General features: G+C 42.9%; 1 protein-coding gene across 10 annotated transcripts in view; it reads right to left on the minus strand.

Annotated features, from left to right (window-relative positions):
• Positions 1-16,770, minus strand: part of ABI1 (abl interactor 1) — a 78,412-nt gene extending 61,642 nt beyond the window's left edge. For 3 of the 10 annotated variants that reach the window (XM_040055752.2, XM_040055727.2, XM_040055694.2), the window contains exon 1: positions 16,453-16,760. In XM_040055752.2, coding sequence (XP_039911686.1) covers positions 16,453-16,569 — 117 coding nt within the window. In that variant the 5' untranslated portion in view covers positions 16,570-16,760. Of the gene's footprint in view, positions 1-16,452 lie in introns of all 10 variants that reach the window. The other 7 variants (XM_040055720.2, XM_040055743.2, XM_040055713.2 and 4 more) reach the window with 5 other exon arrangements.
• Positions 16,771-20,310: the final 3,540 nt, after the last annotated feature.

A 20,310-nucleotide genomic window follows, 5' to 3' on the forward strand; every position in this document is an offset into this window, starting at 1 on the left:
TCCAACGCCTCTCCAGGGGGCTGGCAGTCAATCCTTCACTGACAGTGAAAACAAGAAATAGAACAGACTATTCAGCACACTTCTCTCTTCACACAGTGAGAAGTAGTGTCAAATAGAAGTATCAGAGCTCTTCATTACTTAAATAACTAATTGTTCCAGGAGCATAGAGTAATCTGAAAGCCAGGTAAGGTACAGAAGGATGCCTAACCATTAAGAGCAGTTCTAAACCCCCAGACATCTCTCGCTATGGAAACCCCAAAACTAAAACCAGCATGATTAAAATTCTTTCAAGTTCCTTCAGTAAACAGTAACTCTTTGCATCTACTAAGGCAGAAATCCTCAAAAAACAGCAAAGCTAGCATCTACCATTCAACTCAAGGAAATTTCCTTCCAGCATCCAAAACAAAAAAACCCCACTGATATGAAATACCATGTTGAGTTTCCCCAGATTAGATGCAGTAAGCCAGCTATACAAAATGCAGAGAAACAGGAAGAACTTGAAATCTCTTCTCCCCAGGTAAAGACCTTGCACAATAAAGCTGGCATTCATTCAAGGCACCAGAAGATGAGATGATCACCACCACTACACCGCAGTCCACAAACAAGATTTCAGTCTGTTTCTTTTTAGAAACAATATCTTGACAAAGAACATTGACTAGCCAACTTCTTTATCTCAAGGGTCAAGACACACACCAAATTACTGTTTAACAAACACACACAGCAGTGTAACCAGTGCTGCCTGTAATTCACAAACTCTGCTTCAGACAAGCCCTTCCCCCAAATCCTGTATGCACGAGACAATCAGCTAGAAGCAAATCCTTCATTTCCATCAATAATATTCCCCTGACCAGTCCTGAATAGCCTTGATAGCAAATTAGCATTTCTATGGGCTGAGAACCAAATTTAGTCAATCTCACTGTGTCCTTGCCGATTTTATTTTACTTGAAAGTTGCTTTTCATTCTGCTGATTAACAGTAAATAGAAGAGTGTATATTTTTTAAAATCATCCTCTTTTTTAAGGAAGGTAGAGGGAGAAAACCTTCTTTATTAAGGGGAGTAGTTAATTCCAATGGAAAGTTTATGGGACATACATATATCATATATATATACACACTTAGACAATAAATAAATTTTAAAAAAAGAAAAAAATAAGAGTAATTCAATTTTAATCCAGGCTGCAAACATTATAGCAAGAAACAAATCTCTCCACTAGGAATGTGATTTATAAAGCAATGCAGACTCTGACAGATGGAGCCTGGGAAGGTACATGCCAGCTGCTCTGTTAGAAGCATTTTCTGCCCAGTGCAACAAACAAGGTTCATGTTGGCCCTGGACTAAGCCACTCCCCTTATTAAAAACCAATATACATATTGTTTATATACTATATATAAAAATACTGTTGAAAATGTAATTTTCTGTTCTTCTGCCAAATCAAATCCAAGAGATGTCTTAAGTAAATATGTTGGCACAATACATTGTAACTATCAGTTGTCACAGTCTGTCTATACAACCATAATGGCATGCCACACTGATCTCAAGTGACAGAAGCAGCCATGCCCACGTGTCATTTTCACACAACCCTTGTACACTCAATTAGTAAGGTTTCAGAGCTACACATGCAGCAAGGGGAAGAAATTTGGTCCAAGTCTTACACTGTGTTTTACATGATTCAGACAATATAAGCTTCAGTACAGAAATCACATAGTCCTGTAAAGCACTGCCCAATAGCAGCACACACAGTTGCTTCAAAACAACACCTTGAACTTTCTTGCAGTGTCTGATTTGCCTTATGACATCAAACACAATTTTCTTCTGAGCTGACATAAAGCAGGCTCTGACATCAGAGATACCAGCCAGAGCTCCAGAGTGTTGGATTCATCATCCCTAGAGGTATTTAAATGACATGTAGATGTGGCACCTAGGATGTGGTTTACTAGTGGACTTGGCAGTGCTGAGTTAATGACTGGACTTGATGGCCCGGCCAGCAGGCCTGGAATCATGCCAGATAGCACTGAGCAAGCAAGGTTAAAACAATGAGATTCAGCATAAAGGATCAAATTACAGTCTCATCTCAGCATGTCCTGGTATCGCAGATTATTATCAAAGACATTCCAGTATTCAAAGGGTGGCTATGAAAAAGATGGACTCTCCTTCTTTACTCCTGGGGAGATTCCGATTAGACACAATAGGAAAACTTTTCACAATGAGGACAACCAGTCAGTCACTGGAATAGTCCTGTCAAGAAAAGTGGTAGAATGTGGAATCCCCAACACTGGACATCTTTAATATTGAACTGGACAGGGTGCCGGGGCATCTTCTCTAGATGATGCTTTCTTTTGCCCAAGAAAAGCTGGACCAGATGACTCTTAAGGTCCCCTTCCAACCTGGTGTTCTATTTTATGTCAACAGTGCTCTGAACCGATAAAACAGGGTAACCTTAACATTTGTGCACAAAACAAACACTCAATGTCGGCATCCACTAAAGGATTGGTCCAAAACCAAGCAGGCTCAAAGCTACACTCTGCACTGCAACAGGTTCCTCCCCATGGAGATGTCAGAGATGTAGCAGGACAACAAAGCAGTGAGGGAAGTGGGAAAAGAGAGCACAGAAAGTCATTAGCAGGCCGGTCCAGCACCAGGGAGAATCTCAAAGCAACAAAATGCATAGCCAAGAGTTACACTGGCCTTCAGACAATCAGCAAATTTCTGGATTGCACGTGTTCCTAATTCAGGAATAGTTCTCATGTTTAAGAGAGTCACTTTAGACACACAGCTGCTGTCCAGATTTTACAGTTCAGGCAGTTCCCAAACATCACAGCATTTTTAAAACAAAGAAAACAATGGCCATTATAGGATCAAATTCTCTCCTCATGCTTTGTATCACTACACTGCTGACTATTTAAGTGTCTTGAAGATGAATAAACTCAGTCCAGCAGAAAATCATCACATATCTCACTGTACTTAGCAGCATACTTAGACCAGAAACTAGTGGATTCCCACAATTTTGTAATAGTTTGTTTCCCAGCATGAGGCATATTCTCACATAGCACACAGGCTATACAGTGATCTCATGGTAATAAAGTAATGGACTGCAATACAAGGAATGATTGTTTTTATAAGAACTTGCATGTAATGGGGGGGGGGGGGAGGAAATCAACCTAGTTTCTGTCTGATCACATAAACAGCAAATACTGCTCAGACTTTGATGTACTCCTGGACCTGACTGTATGATTTTTATTTGATAGAGGCTGTCAGCACACCAGATCCAGCTTCTGTTTGCTTACTTGTTTTTATGATGTTAAAATTTTATCCTACGGTTAGCAACAACATTCCAAAACCTTACATGCAGAAGCTTGCTTACACACTGGGTTATTTCAATTGTGGCAAGTGGAAATTTATCTCCTCTAAAAACTACACACAACAGAGCAAAACAGATGGCTCAGGAGAATGGAGGAGAGGGAGTAGGAATGGCAAGTCAATAATATTTCTTTCCTCACCAAGAAGTGAGCACAAGAATAGATAACCATAAATAAACAAATATGGGAATCTCCACATCCAGCAATAGGTAAAACCTAACTTAAAGAAATCAACAGAAGAAAGCAAGCAAATTCTTTAATAGGAAATACAGCATCACGTTCAGGAGTGAGGGAATTGCTTTATTTGGCTTTTCTAAACAAAGCCCTCGGTGAGACAATTGCTGTGCTGTTAGCTAGTACATCAGTAGTTCAAGTGAGTAACTTCCCCTAGAAAAACAGCTGCAATGCCTCTTGCAGACACAGCTACAGCAAAGTTTTCTAATCAGTGTTGAAGTTGTACTGGTGTTTTTAAAACGTACCTTCACATGATTTTAAAGACTGCTTCTCCTTCATGTACAACGTAGAGGGCAGATTTAGGCACATGCAGGAGGTGCAGATTCATACAGATGACAGCAGAACTGCACTTCCATGCAACCAGCTGCATAAGAACAGTCATAACCACACCACTCCCTGTCTCTCCCCTCTAGCAGCAAAACAAAACCTGAACTATTCTATTTCAGCACTTGTCATAGGGCCACCAGGACAAGTTGCTACCTCATCTGTAATCAGCTTGAGCGGCCTTATTACAGCTGCAGAGGTGCTGTGCACAGAGAAACACTCCCCTGACAACAGGAACACATCACCGCAGTTGTGGATCCACCCATAGCCACACTGCCAACATGCCTTGAGAAGGCTGACCTGAAACAGAGACTGGACAGAGCTTTAGGATAAAGCAGCTATCTATCGAAAGGCCTTTAGGGTACACCTTGGGCAGGACAAGAGCCTGACTAGGGCTACACCAAATGTGGACTTAGAATGGTCACAAAATGCCCAACTGGCCACGAGGTCTTAAACTTCTATAAGTTTCGGTCCGTTTGCATATTGGTTTAATTGTCCAGTTACAGCTTCAGGTTGTGCGGCCTCATCCTTCTTGTTTCTCCCTTCAGTCCACTGTTGTTCAAGATTTTGGGCCTGAAAGTTGTCCTTAGTCTTCAGCAGGAAAAGGATTTGTTTTGTCTACCTATTCTGTGAAGAGAGCTTACTAGCACTTAATATGATGCTCAGAAATACACCCCTAGACAGCACAGAATCTGAAAAACATGAAAGCTGAAACTTAAGGCATCACCACTACCTCTGCAGCTGTACACCCAGGAGGAAGCTGGGCTAAAACACCGGGGAGGCCACAGGAAGACATGTACAGCAGTGGAGCAGCATGTGGGATTGTGGATCTGTCATTTCCAACTGCTTCAAAGCTTGGGATGGCCTCCCTACACTGCAAGAGGCAGAAATAGTAGTCCAAGAAAATGTTATGCCTATTAAGTCTGCTGGTAAGGCTTACTATCAGAGATAAGATTCTCACTATGATGTGAGCATCTGCAAGCAAGCCCACGACTGGACCAATTACATTTCATAAGCTCTATTCAAAACTCTAATTTAAAACAGCAAGAAGTGGCTGTCAGTAAAGAAAAAAAAAAATGCAGCTATGCTTTAAAAACATGCTCTTGGTTTAAAATCCTGCATGAACAGGGGGACAGGGAAGAAAAAACTTTTTATACAAAACCAGCCTAAACACTGAAGATACGTCCAAAGCAAAACTGAAGACTAGTCTTTTTACCACCTCCCCTCCCCACCAGCTCTTGGGTTAGGGAACTGCTTTTCAGCTTCCTGCCTTGTTTTTCAAAGCAAACTGGAAAGCACAAAAAACCCAAAGAGACCGACAACAAGCATGTCTTCTGTTCAACAACTACAGAAATTAATTTTGCTATTCACAAAAGGAGAATTTTCTTATCATCACGGATGGCCATATTTTTGCACCCATTATACGTAAATGATGATGCATTTTTCTTAACTTTCACAATGGTTGTTTGCATTTAGTAATTTTCTGAGGAGGCAAGAAGCTTAAATGAGTGCCTTTGCTCATTATTTAGGTTCTCTATTTGCATAACTCCTGCACAACTGCTCCATTAAACACCTCCTCCCCTCCAAGGCCAATTTTAAAAAGCCTCCTGCTTTATGAGACTGACAAGTATGACTCACAGTATTCCCCACGTTCATTCCCCCAGGCCTCGTGGGATGTTACACAGCCAGTAAAAGTACCTGCTCCAGTTCATACTCCCCCACTCCCACTGCTGCTGCACTAAGCCCTTACAGCAACCTGGAGGAAAAGGAAAGCTATTTCTCTGCTGTAGGCAGAAAACAAATAGTAACAGTATTTGCTTTTCATATTGTCCTTCTCAGCACCACAGCTAGCAAGAGAGAGTGGCTGAACACAATGAAGGAAAAGTTACACACTCTTCCCCATTCTTCCTGCGCTCTTATTCCCACCAGAAACTTGGGAGTTGATCAAGACTCTTAAATTGCTTTTCAGTTATCCTTCAAACCATTCCCATTCTCTATCAGCAGGTCAGAAAGTTATTCAGCATAAATTATCTACAAGTTCTTTCCATGCCCAAGGAACACATTTAAATACTCCACACATATGACATTCAGGACCAAAAACAGCAACTTCTCTCTCCAGCAGAGCAGCAGATTTCAACAGGTACCATATCCCAGCATATTTGGCTTCTATCCCCAGTAACGCTGCTCTCATAATTACAAAAATACCTCCCTCAGTCTCTGAACAGTCAATATTCATTCACTGCAGAATACTGAGAAGAGCTGATTCTACAGTTCGTGTTCATGGACAGCAGGTTTTCAAAGAGGGAATGTGTGCTAGAAAGCTTTCCGCTGGCTGTTATTCTCCACTGGTTAAAGGACAGACTGATAAAGAAGAATGAAATACACATTTAGAAATGACAGCTGCTACTGAAGAGATACGAGATTTCTGATAAAGTAAGCGGCATTGTATGAGCCCAAGCTTCAAACACATCTATGGCAACAACAATTTCTCTAACGTTCAAAGTTAGACACCTTAAAAATTAGATTAAAAATCTGTTGCCATTTAAGACAAATCCCAGGACTACTGCGGCAACCAGATCATTTCAGTGCTGGGAGAACATATGGTGTGCCGCAGCAGGAAACACACCCACGGTATTTGAAGGGCCCTTGTAGAGCCAAGCACTTCCAAACCAGACGCGTATTTTATCTAATGCAGCTAAAGCCAGGAGTTTGCATCATAGAAACAATAGCTCCTCCCAGAGATTTAGAAATCCTGCAAGTCAGACAGCAAATCAAAAGCTGAACAATCCTCAGCCAGGTCTCGAAGATCTTGCCAGCACAAGTGCATTGATCCACCATATCTCTGCTTGTTAGTCTGATACTCTCTGGACCTTGACTGAAGCACCATCCAAGCCACCTGCCATAAGGCTTCTCAGCAAAACCTCTGAAGGTTAAAAGCATATTTTATAGAACCCTTTAAGGATCAGGTCCAGTTCTGCTTTGTGGACAAATGCATGTTAAGAGTATGCCATTCCTCCTTACACATTCACTTTCCTTCACTGTTAAGAGACCTAAAGCCCTCCAAGCAAAGAAGTTTTATTATACCCAGTTTAATCCTTAGTCTCAAAAGAGTAACAAAAGGACCAGTTTCCTGAAGAAGATGGGTTTCTCACAAAGGAAAGGCCTGGCTGAATATAAATATGAGAGGACTCCTAAGACTTTTACTAATAAGGAGAATCATGTCAGTCCCATTCCACATTGTCTTGCAAGCTGCATTCCATTTCCTCTGTATCTTGCTCATCATGGCTTCCTCAGGTAGTTAAGAGACTACTGCAGAGATAAGCCTTAGTCTCAACTCTGTGACAAAAAAGACAATTTTAAAAAGAAATGTGTATAAATGTCTTCAGTAGCTGCAGGTTTCAAATTACTAGCAAACCCATGTTAATAGAAACTGTTTGTCAGAAAGGCATCATGAAAAATAGCTGTATAATGTAACTTGCAAGGCAGTAAAACATGCAGTTAAATAATAGAAAGAGATTAATTAAAAGGAATAGGCAAGGGAGAATAGGTTTTCAGATCAGACCTGAAATGAGACAAAGTCAACAACATGAGAGTGAGACAAAAGGCCTAACAAGCTATCTGCAGCAAGCAAATAAAACACTTGAGCAAGGAGAGAGAAATCAACAAATTCACATTAAGATCATAACCTAGGAGAAGCACATGGAAAGAGAGAAATGTCACTAGTAGTATTTAGTGACATAACAGCAACTAACATGACTAGGTACGTGAAAAGACGAGCCATGGCATTCTGCAGCGACTTAAATGTTCATGCAGTAATCTGATGCACCTGCCTGGACACCTTGTTCTTCTCTTGCCTATTTGTTTTACACAGATGTTTTCTTATCATAGGCTCCAGAAGACACAGAACTACTGCATGAGGACCACAGCTCAAGTATCAACGTGTAGCACACCTGCTATAACAAAGTCAAATAAGATGCACAGCTGACAATGATTGCTGCAGGACAAATACTGCTTGGCAGATATGCTGACCCCAAAGTACAACAAGGAGATCAGAAAATGAAAGTGAAGATATGCATCTGGTAAAAGATTATCCATGAAAACAAAAAAAAAAAGCCAACAAAAAACCCCACACTTGCCTGATAAGGCATAGCTTACAAAAAGCATTATCATGTGAAACACCAGTGTGAAATTAGCCAGCAGAGTCTACACTTCAGCTCTTTTCCAAGAATTGTTATGCTTCAAGTGGTAAACCATTTTTTTTATCTTGGAACTATTTATAACTTTAAGACCACCCAGTAAGAACATTACATTCAACTCTAAGGCTGTTGAACCAACATTTGTTTTAGTAAGACGCCTCTAGACAAGTTCTGAGAAGCCTTCCTGCTTTCTTAGCAAAAGTAGGAATGGTATCACATTTTATTCCTATTTGTCTTTGAGGTTACAATAAAGTTAGGACAGTGATGCAAAGTCTCTTCCCCATGAGGTCTTTAACTGTACATCACTACAGTATCAGAGCTTCCTTGCACATGGAGCAGCGTGCCTGCACTTTAGCTTCTGCTGTATAAAGAGTATACAGAATTGATTATTTTGTGCTCACAGCAGGAGGGATGACACTATCACAAATATATCTGCTATCTTAACATAAGAAACATAAGAAAGATGCAATCTCACTGCAGAAGAGACAACCTTTATTGTTCTTTTAGATTATTCCACAATGTCAGAAGATACAGGATGGCACACATCATCTTTGGAGGTTATGAAAAGACTTTATCATAGAGGAGGCTCAAACCAAGGGAAGTTTTGATTTACAGATTTTTTTTCAGTTTGCCAAACCCCAGCACTTACTGAACACATTTGATCTGGAACCTTGGACAAGAATATTATTAAAAATAAAGTCCCTTTGTAAGTAGTCAGTCTTTTTCAGAGTAAAATTAACCTGCTTCTTTAAGTCAGCCAGCAGGTTACCTACCAATTCCAACTCACGTTAATATAAACTGCTGAATTTTACATGTACCAGAAAATGCTACGCTCATGTTTCACTCCAAGTTGAAAATCTCATGCAGGATTCCCCACCCCTCCTTTTCTTCTGAACTATCAGCATCATAGTAACAAATATGTGTTCTGCAAAGCAAGTGTGCATGGCTCCTGTTAACAGCATTAAGGGCTTGCGTAAGTAACAAGCAACACTTTTTGCAGAGTCTCAAGAAAAGGTGGCTCTTATTAATTAACCCACGGAAAATAACGCATTCCCTCTAAAATCAGGAGAAAGAGTTTAGAGTTCTGTTTTCATCTGTTGCATAATAAACTGATTCTTAAAAGAGCCACCTGTTAGAAATGATGTATCTTCTATTTTAATACCTGGCACTATGCTGATGAAACATTTGACTGAGTCCCTCCAGCACAGTCAGGACACGCTGACAGGATGGGGGTTCAGGAGAAAAGGCACCTGCAGTACCATCTTGCTCAGAGCTTGTTCAGGAGCACACCATGATCTATTCTCCACAGCACCTTGGTCTTGGCTCTCAAGGGCTCTCTGCAAGCTTCGAGCTGCAAAGGGCTATTTCTGCAACTCACAGGAGGCATCACCAGCAAGGTCAGGAAGAGGGAGGAACCAGACTGAGACACAGTATTTACCACTTCAAATTCAGCAGTTACTTCCCTTTACACAGGGGTGGAGGGAGGTGAGGATCCCTCTGACCAAGCCCACCCTTCTCTGTCACCAGTGCTCAGATTTGGGATTGGGGAGGAAGAAATAGCATCAAAGAAAGACCACTCTAGGGAACGCAGATGCTAAAGAGACCAAGAATGCTCAGGTAATTATTAACAAGCCTGGACACTGAGTAAGCAGCATCCCACAAGTATTTCCTTACCGTGCAACAATAAAAACCACACTACGCCCCTTTAGACTCCAAGTCACCAAGTAAGGACTGAACACAGGCAGAGAGCAAGATACCCCCTTATTCCTCAAGGCTGTCTTGCTATGCCAGGACTGACACTTTGTCCACATAGTTGCCACCCCATCATTCTGTAGCTAAGCAAGATCTCGGTCATCAGAAATGTGAAACACAGACTGCTTTCACTAATGAGAAATAGAGCGGCATCTTCTCATGCCTCTGCCAAGACCCACCAACACGCAAACAGTACTGTGAGCGTTATGTAACTCCTGAGGTTCACAAAGCGAAAAATTAGCATCTCGAGGTTCTTATGAGAGGCAATCCGTAAAATTCTTAAAAAGTAATTGCTGCTAATGACTTCAGTGATGGTTTCAGGTGCATATTTTCCCAAAAGAGTCATTACACTGCTTCTGTGCATACTGTCTCTGTTTCTGTGGATACCACTTTTTGCTGTGGTTGCAGTATAACAGAGGCAGTCTGGAAAGGGGCGGGGTGGCAGAGGGAACAGCACTGGAAGTCCACACAATCAGGTTCTGTTCCCAAATCTGATAATATGTCCCTATATGACCTTCCATGAGCCAGTTATGAATTCCATGCCTCCACTTATGCTTTTGTAAAATGAAGACAGTTCAAAATGCTAAACAAAGATACTGGGAAGTTGCATCAGTTCTTTTGTTTCAGAGTTCAGGGGTTTTTTTTCTGTTAAACTTAGATTAGATACTAACAGGAACTTTGCCCTCAGAGGTACAACGCTTCCTACTTGTACTCAACATGCTCCTGTAGTCTTACTTTCATTACAACTGCCTGCTTTCTCTGTTTCATGAAACCTTCCCAAGCCTCATCTATTTTCTTTTTTACCAGGAGACCTACTTACTGTAACAACCTCCCACAGAACCAGGGGGAAGTATGAGACTGTTGCCCCATTTAATCATACTTCTTCCTTCCAACAATTCCACAGGACTGCACACAGCAAGAGCAGCACGGGGAGCAAGGATCACACTCGGCATACACCAACCACAGATATCCTGCAAGCTTCTTCCTTCCGACTATGCACAAACAGAAGGGAGTGGAGAGAGAGCACGTCACTTGTGGAAGAAACAATACACACCTGCAAAAGCTCATCCCAATCCATTTTACTGCACCTGACTAAGGTAGCACTTATGAAAAATGGAGCAGGAAGAGTGGCCAATATATTGCTGACTTCTTAAACCAAATATACCGAAATCAATGGAAACATTTCGAATTTGGAAAAGCTCATATCATCTACCTCCTCTGGACAAAACCCAGACATTCAACACCCTAGGATTCATCTTCTTTAAATTTGGTGTAATCACTTGCTGATTCAGCCAAGTTGGGCTACAGTCTTATTATTGCCTTTGAGCTAAAGTTTTATTTTCCAAAACACAAGGATACTTGCCCAGGCACAGAAGGCCCATAGAAAGCACAGAAGAGCTACAAGCCTAACCCACCAACCTGTACCTATGTTATTATTCTAAAAAAAAAACCAAAACAAAACCACACACAGAACAGCCAGTGTCTTCTATACTGCTGACAAACATTTGCTTAAACTACCTTAAAAAGAACACTATTTCAAAGTATAATGCAACACCTTTTTAAAAATAATATTATTTAAATGTACAAAGCATAATAGATGACACATTTGTATTTTATCTAATTGCTCTCTAATTTTGAACTATATCGGGTGTTACAGAACGAACTTAATTTGCATTTTTTGTTAAATATTCCAAATTTAGCAATGAAACGCATGGAAGAAAAAAAAATATGACTGTATTTACAATACAAACTAACTAACCTACGAACACAAAAGCATGCAAGTTCTCACAGCACATAAAGGATTTGTATTAGTGACAATTTAAGAAGTTTATCCTTTTAGAGCAGCTCATTTCCTGAATTAGACATTATGAGTGAACTTCTTTGTACTAAACTAAGTTAAGCCACTTCCCATGTGCCAGGCAATGAAATCGAGTGTCTGACCAGTTACCAATGTTTAAAGAAAAGCCACCAAAAAAAGGTTCATTAGTGTTGGGAAGAAATATCTACAGTATAGAAGTGTAGAACATCCAACTTATAAAGCAAAAATAGTTCCTCTATGCATCTTGGAATATAACAAATATTTATGAAATTTTTGCACACAACACTTCTGCTCAATGCCACACATTTACTTTTCTACCAACTGAAAAGATACTTTAATATTTTTGCAATAGCAGTTAAACTGAAATCTGTCTGTGCTTTTGTCTGTTTTACCCAGAATAGCTTGTTAATTCACAGTTCAGTTTCCACATACCAGTCAGAAGCTACAGAAGGAAGTAACATGACAGAAAAACACACATTTAGGCAACACAGTACTTACTTCCTTAAAAGGTCTCTCAATTTATTTTTTTAAAGCTGCTAAATCTACCCACTTGAGACTATCAAGATGAGAATTTACACAAGGAGTGCAAGCTGTTTGTTTAGAGATTCTCAGTCATTAAAATTATATTTGAGCTTAAAAACAAAAATTACAAATTGATCTTCACAAGTGGTCTAGAAACTTGAGACTGATAAAAATTATGTATATCTGCATATGCATAAAGGAGGTTATAAGGAACACTTGATTTAGACAGTAGAAGAGTTGTAAGCAGCATTTTATAGCACAGAGAGGGCCTCTCTGGGATACACCAGTCGACTGAAGTTGTTCAAAAGGAAGTCATCAGTGCAGTAACACTGCAGAAGCTGATCTCCTGTGTCATTCTAATGCTTCATAAGCTAGTTATTGTAAAAAAAGTTCCTTAAAACTCCAAAATAAATCAATACAGCCAAAAAAAGGCCAGAGAATCTCTGTGGAAGTTAGTATTTTGCAGCTGAAGAATCATAACTAGAACTGCAAATGCTTTAACTCTTTGTTATTTCTGTATTAAGTAGTACTGATCAAGTTCATACTGCCTAGGATACCGATGAAACTCCTCACCAGTATCTTCAGCTTTATGCTACAGATTTTCAGATAACCTTTTAGTTACAAGCACACCAAAAGGGCTAGTCCCAGAATATACCTGAAGGCAAAAGGATTTGGGGAAGACACCAGCTATGGGAACTTACATTCTGGAAATATTTTTCAAAAATTAAAACATCTATATATAAGAAAAATTACTCCAGAAAGCAAAAATACGTCCTAAGGATTTAAAGTTCAAAACCTGATCTTAAAGGACAGGATTTAAGGTTCAAAAACTGTTCAGAGTTTAAGCTTCTGACCTAAAACAGGGATCTGATTTTCTATCTGCTTGTTACTGAAGCTTCCAACCAGAGGCATCACAGATTTTAAATACTGTCTGAGATTAAACACACTAATGTACTTATAATGCCCTTTTCCTTTTATCCAAAGCCAAAATCACCACCAAAACATCACAATGTTCTTCAGTTACTACTTCTACATTTGGTTTTCTTTACTCTTTTGTCTCCCTTTTTCTCCCATTCCCCTCAAGACTGCCACCATACTCTACTCTCCTTTTAGCATTGCAGGTCGTCCTTAGAAGCTTATTTGCGCTACTTCTCCTGAATTCTTTCCTCTTCCTAACAAATAAAGTTTCTAGATAACCAGAATACACACAATCTGGAGGGCAAACTGTGTTACCAGGCAGTATTCTGATATAGTCACAATGTGCCCTAGCAAGAAACTGCTCCCTGCTTTTCTAAGAACCGCAATTTTCAACTTGAGATTCCTGAATGCTGTCATCTTTCATAAAGGCTTCAGTAAAAGGATATTTACACTCCACACAGCTACATTCAACATCAGGGAGCCAAGTTCCAGCCAGGTGAGCTTTTCCCCAGTTGTCTCTATCTCTTTTTTTTTTTTTTCCTCCTTTCTTTTGAGGAATCCTTAAAGACATTGAAGACAAGTTTTCCTCAAAAAATCAGCATGACTGAAATGTTATCAGAATTATCCTCATCTTAAGTAAAAGAGACAAAACAAAATTCCTGTGCTTTTAAATTAGATATATCTATCTTGAATACAGCAATATTAGGGGTAGAAATTACTTTCCTGCTTAAGTCAGCAAAGAATATAAACCATAACACTGAGAACATCATTCTGTCTCCTATTACAATCACTATAAATTGTTAGTGCCAGCACACAGAATAGTCTGACAAACCTGTTCCACCTCAGTGACACAACTCAGAGTGGGTAACAGCACATGGTAATTTTTATCACTATGGAGCACTTAGCTTTTTCCACAGAAAAAAAAGGAACCCCTCCAAATTCAAAGTGGCTGAATGGAACCAGCTACATGCTACTAGATAAGTAACAGTATGTAGCTACGCGTGAAGTATTTTAACATTCACTTCATGGCCAGGTTCTCTATTCTGGTCTATTTGTATAAAACACTGAATTACATGAACACATAGATTTTGTATTGTATGTTTGCTAAGCCTCTTCTTTTCCTTTTCTCCCTTACCACCCCACAATATTCATAGACCCAAATCTTATAACCCAGTGCCCTGTGTCATATTGCCTAATCCGACAGTGGCCCCACCACATGCACTGGCAGTATAATCTGTTCAGTAGTCCAACTGGACAGCAGATGGCTTTGCATCAAGTGCTGATTAAAAAAACCACCTCCATCAAACATTTAAAAAATACATAGTTTTATCAATATATTTACCATTTTTACTCAGCAAATGTACTATACATGTAAAATACATGCGAGGTATATACATTTTCCAAAGCTACTGTAAAAGACCGCATTAGGAATTTTAGAATTCCAGCTTCCTTTCAAAAGGGGTAAACACAGCTGTGCAAAGATAAAACAGACCCCACCAATCCCACATCCAGCTGACACTGATACTTGAGGTGAAAATGAGCTACTAAATAAAAAAAGGAAAGGAAAAGCTACCCCAAATGGGTGGATGGGAATTCACTCAAGTGTTGTGTTTACTTGATTTGTTTGACAGAAGTGAGAAAAGACAAGTTTCATGACTCTGAAGAAAATGATGTAACTGAAGATTCTCTGCACCTTTCTGACATAGGGAAAAGTCAGGAGCAGGAGACACGTCAAAACTTGTGCTGCAATTACCATACTCATGTATTTGTCATATTTCCCATGAGTAAAACCAAATGAACCTCGCCTCTTAGAAGCATTTATATCAGCAGCTTTCTCTGGGTGGAGCAAACAACTCGGAAGCATAAATAGACATTAACTCATACGACTTCATATACCACCACCACCACAAAAAAAAAAAAAAAAAAAAAAAAAAAAAAAAAAAAAAAAAAAAAACCAGACACCTACTTGAAAATATGGCTTGTTAGAGCAGTTTTAATTCAAGTACCTCATGAAAAAATAAAAATTCGTATTAGTAAAAAATGTGTTTCCATATTTGCTGCTTCATTACTAAAAACAAGATAGCCGACCAACAAGGATGGATACCAAGTCAGTAACCTGTATTAAATACTTATCACAGGTGATCCAGTATTAGATTCAACAAGTTCACTTTATAAGCTGTCTACTAAATAAAGTTCATTTGCCTTTCCTCTTCTTTTTTTTAATGGAAAAATAAAAGCTGAGTTTCAGCATCTCTGAATGGTTCTGCATCCAGTATGACTAAGTACACAGACTTAGAGTCACGTGATGTAAATCCTGGAAAAAAATTAATAATAGTAAATTGTGCTTAAAGTAGCTTCGTAAAAGCAGACTTAAAAGAAGGCCAAGAAGTACTGGCAATCTCTGGGCAGAGGAAAAAAAAAAGTCTGCACCGATCGGTGGAGAGACGCTACAACCAACGGAGCCTCTTCCAGCACGAGAGATCCTGTCTGCAATCACTGCTGTAGGGTGCTAGAGCCGGGCAGGCTGCGAGAGGCACAGATTGCCATTTTGAAACACCGCCTCACGCTCGCACGGCCGTGCCGGCCCACGGGCAGCCTCCTGCCCCGGCACGCCGCTCACGGCAGCGCTGCGGACCCGCAGCACCGCGGCTCCTCGGGCCCGCCGGGACCCGCACGCCGAGGAGGACCCGCCGCGGGTCCCCGAGCTCCGTGATGTCACCCGTGTGCGGGGCCCCTTCCGCTCCCCGCGCCGCTGCGGCGGCGGCCCCGGCGGAGCGCGGTGCGGGGCCGCCCGGCACCCGCGCCCCACGTGCGGCGCATCCGCCCCGGCCACCGCCGCCGGCCGCCGCCCCGGGGCCCGCCTGCGGCCCGCGGAGGGAGCCCCGCCGCCGGGAGGCCGTGGGGAAACCCGGGATACCGGGTCGGAGCCGGCCGCACGGAGAGGCTCGGGGGCCCTCGCGCCTCGCTCACCCCCACCCCAGCCCTGGGAGGTCTCCGGGATGTGACTCATGATAAATAAATACAGAGAAGGAGGAGGGAAAAAAAAGGGGGAGAAAAAAAAAAAAAAAAAAAGACACACCCTCGGAGCCGGACTGACATAATAACCCCCTCCCTTCCCCTCTGGAGCGGGGGAAGGGAAGCCTGGCCGTTCAGCTGGGAAAGTTGAAAGAAAAGGCAAACCCGAGGGACCGGCTGCGGAGCGGGAGCCGCGGCCAGGGCAGCCCGGCGCCGCTGCCCCTCGGGCGGCTCCGGCCCCGCCGCCCGCACCGGAGAGCCGAGCCCCGCCGAGCGCCGCCGCCGGCCCCCGGTGCGCTGCCCCGCCGCCCCTCACCTGGATGTAGTTGTTTTCGCAGTAGTCGGCGACGCGAGTGAGGTTCTGGTAGCTCTCGAGCAGAGCCCGCTTGCCAGAAGGGATTTCCTCCTCTAGCAACATCTGCAACTCTGCCATTTTCCACCCCTCCGCATCGCTTCCTCTTGCATTAAAGAGACAGCGGCAGCGCCGGGCTCGCAACCCGCCTGGTATTGTGGGATTCCTCCTCGCCTCGCTTTCGTGAACGCTCGGTTTCCCCACCCATCCTTCCCCATCCGAGGGGAGGGGAAAAAAAAAAACAACCCATACCAAGAAAAAAGAGGAAAAGCCCGCCCTCGCCGTGCGAAGGCAGCCGGGAGTTGTAGGCAGGGCCGGCCGCATGCGCGGGGGGCTGCCGCCGCTCATGGGCACCGCCCGCGGGCCGGAGGGACATGGCGGGGCCCGGAGTGCCCCGGCCCGGCTGGCTCCTGCGGAGGGAGGGCGGCAGCCGGGCTGCCGGACTGTCCTGGGAGCCCAGAGACGAGGGGAGACAGTGATGTCCATCCCCCGCCCCGTTCAGGAAAGCCCCAGCCTCACAGTGCTGCCCGGAGGCAGCGCCTCTCTGCAGGAGGGACTGAAAATGTCGGAAGGAAGCGCTGCTCTGGTTATCTGGTCGCCTGGCAGGCTAGAAATTCGGAAGATCGCAGAATCAACTAGGTTGGAAAAGGTCTCTGAGATCACTGAGTCCAATCAATGACTGAACAGCACCATGTCAACTAGACCACAACCCTAAATGCCATGTCCAGTGTTTCCTTTAACACCTCCAGGGGCGGTGACTCCACTACTTCCCTGGGCAGACCATTCCAAAGATGACAAAAGACTGGTAAGATGTTAGAAGGATCATGGCTTGGGGCATGTCCCTTCCAGAGAGTTATCCCCTGAGGGGGAGGGAGAAATACTGAATCCAAGATGTGTAGATCTTTGTCAAGGCCTGCCCAATATAACTACTAACAATTTATGATTGCTTCGATTTAGGTTCATAAGAAGAGCTTAAATACTTGGTTGAGATAAATACAGTATTCCTGCCACTCATTTACCTCAGTTGTTAATAATTGTTCAGGGCCTCCTCTGGCTGTTTGCAAAAGGTATGGAAGACAAAGGTCTGGTGATTACTTAGTACAATCTTTCTTGCGTGTGTTTTTTGAAAGCAAAATCCTGATTCGGCAGTCATGCCAGAAGAGGAGCCAGTGACAGCAGATGATGCTCTGCTGGGATATCTGTGCCTGCTTTTCCAATAAAACACTTTATTTTGGGTTACTTTTAATGTAAAATAATTCCGTTTGTATTGAGATATTGGCAAGCTTTTAATGTGCCCCAGGGCAAGTGTGACCAGAACCTCTCTTGGGCACTGGCTTCTCCTTGTTTCCAGTACTGATTTCTCCTTGTTTCCAGCTATATAGTAACACAAATTGGATTTCTCTGTTCATTTTGGCTGCAAATTGCTTAACACTCATTGGCTTGGATGAGTCTGTAATTGCCTGCAGATCACAGACTGGCTTCATGGAAGCTGTTAACGTCCTCAAATGTCGCACAATTGTTGTCGGCTTTCCTTAAAATGTTACAGCTACCCCTGTAAAAGAGATGACAGATGTGTGGGGCCTTGCCCGTCAACTTTTTTCAGTATGAGAAAAATGAGTGGTGCGTGTTTTGCTAGCTGTATTGCGCTTCACTTCAGCGAGCCAGCTTGTCCTGCCCGCCCATGGCAGGACAGCCGCTGAGCAGGCGCGGGGCGCCCCCGGGAGAAGCACCCACCTCGCGCGGTCGAGCGGTGGCTCCCGGAGAGCCTGCGGCCCCGCGCCCTGCTGCAACACCCGACCTGAAAGGCCTCGCACAAACCCCACCAAGCGCACCTCAAGGCGTTCTCACAACTCAAGAAGAGCTTGGAGGAGCGCATCAAAGGTCGCCACCTTGTGACAGCTGCGTTGAGGCTTTTCTGCAGCTGCCGTGGCACGGCCGGGCATTGTCGCCATGCCCGCGGGATAGACCTGGCGTAGATCAACACCCAAACTGGCTCCCAGTCCAGTCCTGCAGGACTTTTCGGCTGGGTGCCATACAGCCATGGCAGTGCTGCTGTGAGGGCCACACAGTGTAAGATGTACTGGGAATTGTGGTGTGGATATGCTCAACTGATTAGATCAGCAGGCCTTATTAGCTTCTGCCCCTTTCTAGCCCTTCTTCTTTCTGAATAAATCTCTGCAGAGTCCCTTGAGCGTCTTTGCAGGGTACTCCTCCTATCTGAGGCTCTTGGAGGGTGCATTTATTCAGGTGCAATAGATCGAAGCTAGCTAGCTCTATGAGTCTGCATGGTGTGCACACTAAGTGATTCTAAAGCACCTGAAAGAGTGCAAATCCAGCAGAACCAGCACTGAGCCACAATCAATAAACCTTGGGCTTGAGATGACATTTGCTGAAGATAGTAGTGTGCATCTAAACTGCACTGGGGTTTCTTTTCAGAAACTATTTTATTCTGTTGTTCTTTTCATTTTGGTTTAGTTTGTTGGGTTTGGGCTTTTTTGCTCTGTTTCACTTTCTCATTGCACCAGGCTATAAACTACTGATTAGAAAAAAAACCCAAAACCCCTAACTTACACAAGATACTTCGAGTGTGCAAAAGAGCTGAGAATTAAAATTTTCCTGGCTTGGGCTGCTGGACTGGCAGAAGAAAACATGTAATTATGTCCATCAATCTCCACCTAAATAATCACCCAAATTAAATCCTGTCCAGAGTAAAACGTGCTTATATATCTCTCAGTGTCTCAATTTATGTCTGAGATTTTCTCCCCCTCAGTGGGGCATGATTATCTCCAGGGGCAATCCTGTGTTTCTGGGACAATAGGCCATTTTTGGCTGGGAAAGAAAAATGTGACTATATTCTAAGTGCTGTTTAGAACAGCAGCAAAGTAGCGGTATCGCAGCAACTTCTCCTGCACTGTAATTTGTGTAGCTCTATAACTGTCTGTTCCCTTTCCTTGGCCATAGATTGGCATGTGTCTTTGTTTTTCCCTTGGGAACGAACAGTACTTGCTTCAGTAGTGTTGATTGGAAAATAACCCTTTATTTTTTGTTGGACCATTTCTCAGCTGGATTGATTCCTGATTTGGTTATTTAGCTGCACAAGCACTTCTGACAGTGCAATGGAAAAGGAGATGAGGGATCTAAGGGGGCAGCTGGAAGCACAGAGGACACAGGGCCTGTTCAGATCAGCCACATCAGCTCCGCTGCCAAATGCCAAGTCTCATTTTCTTGTGGGAAATTTTTTGTTGATTGCAATGATAGTTACACAAATATGGCTACACTAGGACAAGCCTGTGTGAATACTTAAATACTCTTAAAGTTCTTTTTTTGCTGGTATCAAAATTTCCTTTTTCCATATTTCCTCTGCCAGTTTAATAGCTGCCCAAGAAGGTGCATTGGGTTGCTTTCCTTTGCTTTAGCACAGAGCCTTACTTAAGAACCAGAATAATTACCCATATTGATATTTCAGTTATCATCACAGGTCGTCTGAATATTGCAGAGATGAATGGGGCTGTTCCTGCATTTTGGATACAATTTGTTATGCACTCTGCATGCTTGTGGTCACCTCCACATGCCATTTTTCCCAATTAATATTTTTAATGTTTTCCTCACGGCTGTTAACAACCGGAGATTCTGCTTCCTGGCTTGCCAGGGGCACAGGGGTGTTTGGGGCAGGACTGCATCCCTGAGCTGGTTGGGGACCCCAGCACAGCCCCCTGGCAGTTGCTAGGCAGCCACGAGCTCTGTGCAGCAGAGCCAGCACAGCCAGCCATTGCTAGGCAGCCTGAGCTGCTGGGGAGCACAGAAGTAATGAGATTCAAAATT

This window comes from Hirundo rustica, chromosome 1 (assembly GCF_015227805.2).
Source record: "Hirundo rustica isolate bHirRus1 chromosome 1, bHirRus1.pri.v3, whole genome shotgun sequence".
Classification (NCBI taxonomy): domain Eukaryota; kingdom Metazoa; phylum Chordata; class Aves; order Passeriformes; family Hirundinidae; genus Hirundo; species Hirundo rustica.